At 32.8% G+C, this 5,000-nt stretch overlaps 1 protein-coding gene across 2 annotated transcripts in view; it reads right to left on the bottom strand.

Annotated features, from left to right (window-relative positions):
- Positions 1 to 5,000, bottom strand: part of LOC106883773 (protein broad-minded) — a 263,530-nt gene that overhangs the window by 215,566 nt on the left and 42,964 nt on the right. For both annotated transcript variants that reach the window (XM_089351129.1, XM_089351130.1), the window contains exon 4: positions 394 to 574. In XM_089351129.1, the coding sequence (XP_089207255.1) occupies positions 394 to 574 (181 nt within the window). The remainder of the gene's footprint in view (positions 1 to 393; positions 575 to 5,000) is intronic.

The following is a 5,000-nucleotide window of genomic DNA, read 5'->3' on the forward strand; positions in this document are numbered from 1 at the left end:
CACTGGTGCTGGTGCCACATAAAAAACACTGGTGATGGTGCCATATAAAAAGTACCCAGTACACTCTGTAAAGTTGTTGTCATTTGGAAGGGCATTTAGCCATAGAAAGCAAGCTAAAACAGACTATGGAACCTAGTGCAGCTAGTTTCTGTTAAACCATCCAACTCATGCCAGTATGGAATATGGATATTAAATGTTGATGATGATAATCATGATGATATCTCAGCCTCATGATTCCACCAGTTATAGTACATTATTTTATTGATTTTGAAAGCTGACCCCAGGCAGAGGGTTGGAACAAATACCACAAGGCATTTTGGTGTCATGCTCTAACAATGCTGCCAGTTTGTCCAATAATAAGACATAAAAATTTAAAGGATAAAAGAGGATTACCTGGTTAAATGATGTTGCACAAGATCCTTCTTCATCAGAGATATCTTCCTGGGTGCTGTAGGGTTCAATACACTCAGTGTTTTTGGATTTATTCACTCCAAATTCAGAATCAAAATTTTTCTGAAGAATATCCAATGCTTTTAAAAAGCTTACTTTTAACTTGCCGTGAAATTCTTTATGGCTGATATCAGATAAATGGAAAAAAGAATATTGAAAGATTTCTGTTTTAAATGTAGTAAATTGTATTTGGAAAGTTTGCATAAACATTTTTGCTGGAAAAAAATTGGCTTCAGGATTTTCAGTTGTAGGAAAGCTCACTAGAAAGGAAATTTTGTCAGAGGAAAGTTCGGTGCTTAGGAAATTTTGCCACAAGACAATTTCACCACAAAAAGATGAATTGCTCCCTTGGCATATAGTTGTTTCAACCAACATGTCAATTATACTATTAGAGAAACTAATAAAAAGGGTAAAGTAATTTCTGAACTCATTTACAATTTCTTTATTCATTCAACAATATTTTTTTGTGTAGCCAACCCATTACAATGGTCTATCAAGTGGAAACTAGCAGAGGTGGTGTGAAGTTAGTTGATCTTGACTTAGTTTAAAGGATAGATAGAAAATGCAGTGAAGAAACATATTGAAAATGTGAAAATAGAGAATGTAAAACAAGAATGCATACTGTACTAGAAAATGATAATTTCTCTATATGTAAAACATTCGGCGAGCATTACCATCCTACTCATCCTTCAAAACCAAAAGTTTACATAGTAAAAATAAAATTGAAATCACTAGCCACTAATTCACAAACTTCTGCATGGTTGTTAATTGCAGAAATTTCACCTAGTTAAGATGATAATGCATTGTCACTGATGCCAACATCATTGCATTTATCTTGCAATATTAGAGGTTGGAGGGAAAAGAAATGCCAAGCTCCCCTGATCCCAACCGGAAGAAGTGGGTATATAACACCTGAAGAATATAGATTTCTTGAAAATGGTGAGAAGTTATAATTATATGATCATGGTGAAGATAATCCAGAGAGAATTTTAGTGTTTGACATACAAGCTGGTTTAGATGATCTTGAGAATAATAAGGATTGGACTTGTGATAATACTTTTAAATGCAGCCTAGATACACAGTATCAGTTGTTCACATTGCATATTGTCATACAAAATATTAGCATACCATGTCTTTTTGTTTTTCTACCTAGTAAATCGTGGAGGCGCAATGGCCCAGTGGTTAGGGCAGCGGACTCACAGTTGGAGGATCGCAGTTTCGATTCCCAGACCAGGCGTTGTGTGTGCTTATGAGCGAAAACACCTAAAGCTCCATGAGTTTCCGGCAGGGGGTGGTGGCGACCCCCGTTGTACTCTTTCACCCCAACATTTTCTCACTCTTTCTTCCTGTTTCTGGAGTAAAGCTGTGATGGACTGGCATCCCGTCCAGCTGGCGGGGAACACATACGCTGTAGAAACCAGGTAACCGGGCCCATGAGCCTGGCTAGGCTTTAAAAGGGCACATAAATAAAAAGAATCTAGTAAATCACAAGTAGCATACAGAAGCCTCTTTAGCACTTTAAAGGGGCTTACACCCATTAGTCAGAAACCATAATGGTTGATTTCAAGAAAGCAATTATCAATGCTTTCTGTGATATATTTCCAACAACAAATATAACAGGTTGTCTATTTCATATGGCTAAGAATATCTATCATCATATTGTGGATATAGGTTTTAGGTCTCGCTATTAAACAGATGCAGAATCTAACAACAAAATCAAATGCTTCACTGCATTAGCATTTCTTCCAGTGTGTGATGTTATTGATGGTCTTTTTGAACTAACTGATGATGATGATTTGCCCCAAGAATTTGTATCATATTTTGAAACTCACTATATAAGAGGAGAACAAGGTTGAAGCAAGTGAAGATGAAGAATGCAGCCAACTTTTCCTATTGAATTGTGTATGATTTCGAAAGAACCCAGAATAATATAATGAGAACAAACAACAGTGTAGAAGGCTTCCACAATGCAATGCAAAGTTCCATTACTAACATGCACCTAGATTTGTGGAAACCTATTACGTATTTGAAAAAGGAAGAGATATTAGGGAAAAAGAAAAAGTGTGATTTAGATTGAGGAGTTGCAGTCTTAATGAAGAAAATATATATTGGTATCAATGAAAGACTCCAGTGGAAAATGCTTCATTACAGTCTAACACAAGAAGCACTTTATTCACAAAGCATTGCTCAGAATTTGCACACATTTTAAATTACTTTTTGTCAATTTTAGAGTTTCAGGTGTTTCTAAATAAATTTATACTTTTTTTATTTACTTTCTATTTTTTGACTAGGAAAAAAGACAAGTTAAATCGTGCTTTTGATAATAAAGTCCTATCTATACAAGGCATTTTTTTCTTCTTTACCAAAGTATATCAATGTTTGGAGCAAAATCAAATGACTCACAAAAGCTGATTCATCACAAATCTATACCTTTGCTCCTTCCTGGGCACTTTTGGATAATAGTAAAGAGTGTGAGGAAGAGCATAGCAAAGCTATGGTGGGGATGGAGGGAATAAAGCAATCTAAAAGATGGTAATATTTTCAAAAAAAACAAACAACAAATTCTGCTTAAATAAAAAGTAATACTATATAAATATGATAATATTTACAAAGCACAAAAACAAAACAAAAAAACAGTTACATCTAAAACAGAATTATAAAAAACATATACTGTATATATAAAAAGCAATTTTTTTCAGAGTTGCAATTTCTCTAAATCAGATTGCCTGCCATATCTTTGAAATTATCTTACAGCAAAATTTCCTATACGTCAAAGTTTCCTAAGGCAAGTTTTCCAGTGGCAAAAATGTTTATGGTGAATGTTCCCAGAATCGTTTTAAATAATCAATTATTTTGATCAGTTCTAATGAGGTCTAATATGACTGAAACTGTCATTCTGACTCTATGACTAAAACTCACCACTGCATTAACCACATTATACTTTATTATTAATTGATTTTAAGTAATTGATATTTCATATTTCAGGTTGTTTTCCCTGTTTTTGTTGACCAGAAATTATGAGATTCTTTGTCCTCACCATAGCTGTAATTAATTATTAAATTAAAATATCTTAGCTCACTGCATTAAGTATGTCAACACAATCTTATAAAGGATAAACAGAATTGATAAAATATTTCATAATATATTAGTTGGTCCTGGAGGAATCAAAGACAAAGAAGAAACATTTTAGATATTGATCTCTGACATAGACAGAAAGAAGAAACATTTGACATAGAGCAATTTAAACTTAGAATATGAATGAAAGAGAAAAGGCATTTGGTTCAATTCTCTGATGTTTTTTTTTTCATCACTAGTCTTATTGTCTTTGAAGTGGGTTACAGACAGCCAAGTGCCATTAGATCAAGAAGCTTTATTTGGTGAATCTGTTTGATTTTTAAACATTTTATGTGAATTAGTTGAAACCTATGTCAACCAGGCTAGTTTTTTTTTTTTAATTTAATTTAATCTAGTTTGAACAGACTGGTTTTAATCAATAACACAATGAATTAATACAGACAAATAAAATATACTTGACAGACGTAAGTCAATAGTTTACAACTATTTTAGTAAAAAATAAAAAGTTTTGAATGGTACAACAATGCACTGTAATAACACTTCCAAAAAAAGAAGCCGTTGGAAAACAGATTATAGCAGTGACTCTATCTAAGAATATCTGAAGAAGGAATTGTTTTCCGAAATATCATCGGACTATAGATAACTAAATTACAACAGGTATATAGTCCATTTTTTGTATTATAGTGCATTGTTGTACCATTCAAAACTTTTTATTCTTTACAAACAATACACAATGCTTCAAGCGAACTACAATACTCTCCTATTTTAGTAAAGTAACAGAATTAAGGTCAATTCATTTGGCTGATCTGTAGTACATCAGCAGTCCCCTGTCTTTTCTGCACCACACGGGCCAGTTTCATGCAAGACAATTTTTCCGTGAACTGGGAGATCCCATGCATAACAAAACACAATAAAGTGTATAGTACATAATTTAATGGTTACATATATAATATATATATATATATATATATATATATATATATATATATATATATATATATATATATATAATACATATATAATGCAAAAACATCCTGTAGATTGTGATAGTCAATAAAACAGTAATAAAATTTATGAATTTATTCTTTCTGTGTGGCCTGGTCTCAAATGATCCATGACCTGGTACTGGTCTATGGCCTAGTGGTTTGGGATCCCTGCTATACACCAAAGATTCATTGTATTGTGATTCTCAAATGTTTGAGATATTAAAATGGACATGTTATTAGATAAAACAACTCATTATCTCATTCCTAATTATCATCTCTTTAGATTTTAGTTTGGAACTTTTTACTTTACACTGTTTAACATTACTTTCTCCATATTAGTATGCATAGGATATCTATTACAAAATTTGAACATGTTACATATTGATGGGATAATTCTTTTCTATACAACCCTGCTGTACTCTTTCACCACAACTTTCTCTCACTCTTACTGCCTGTTTCTGTTGTGCCTGTAATTCAAAGGGTTAGACT

Source organism: Octopus bimaculoides, chromosome 4 (genome assembly GCF_046866305.1).
Source record: "Octopus bimaculoides isolate indiv1 chromosome 4, ASM4686630v1, whole genome shotgun sequence".
In the NCBI taxonomy this organism is placed as follows: Eukaryota; Metazoa; Mollusca; class Cephalopoda; order Octopoda; family Octopodidae; genus Octopus; species Octopus bimaculoides.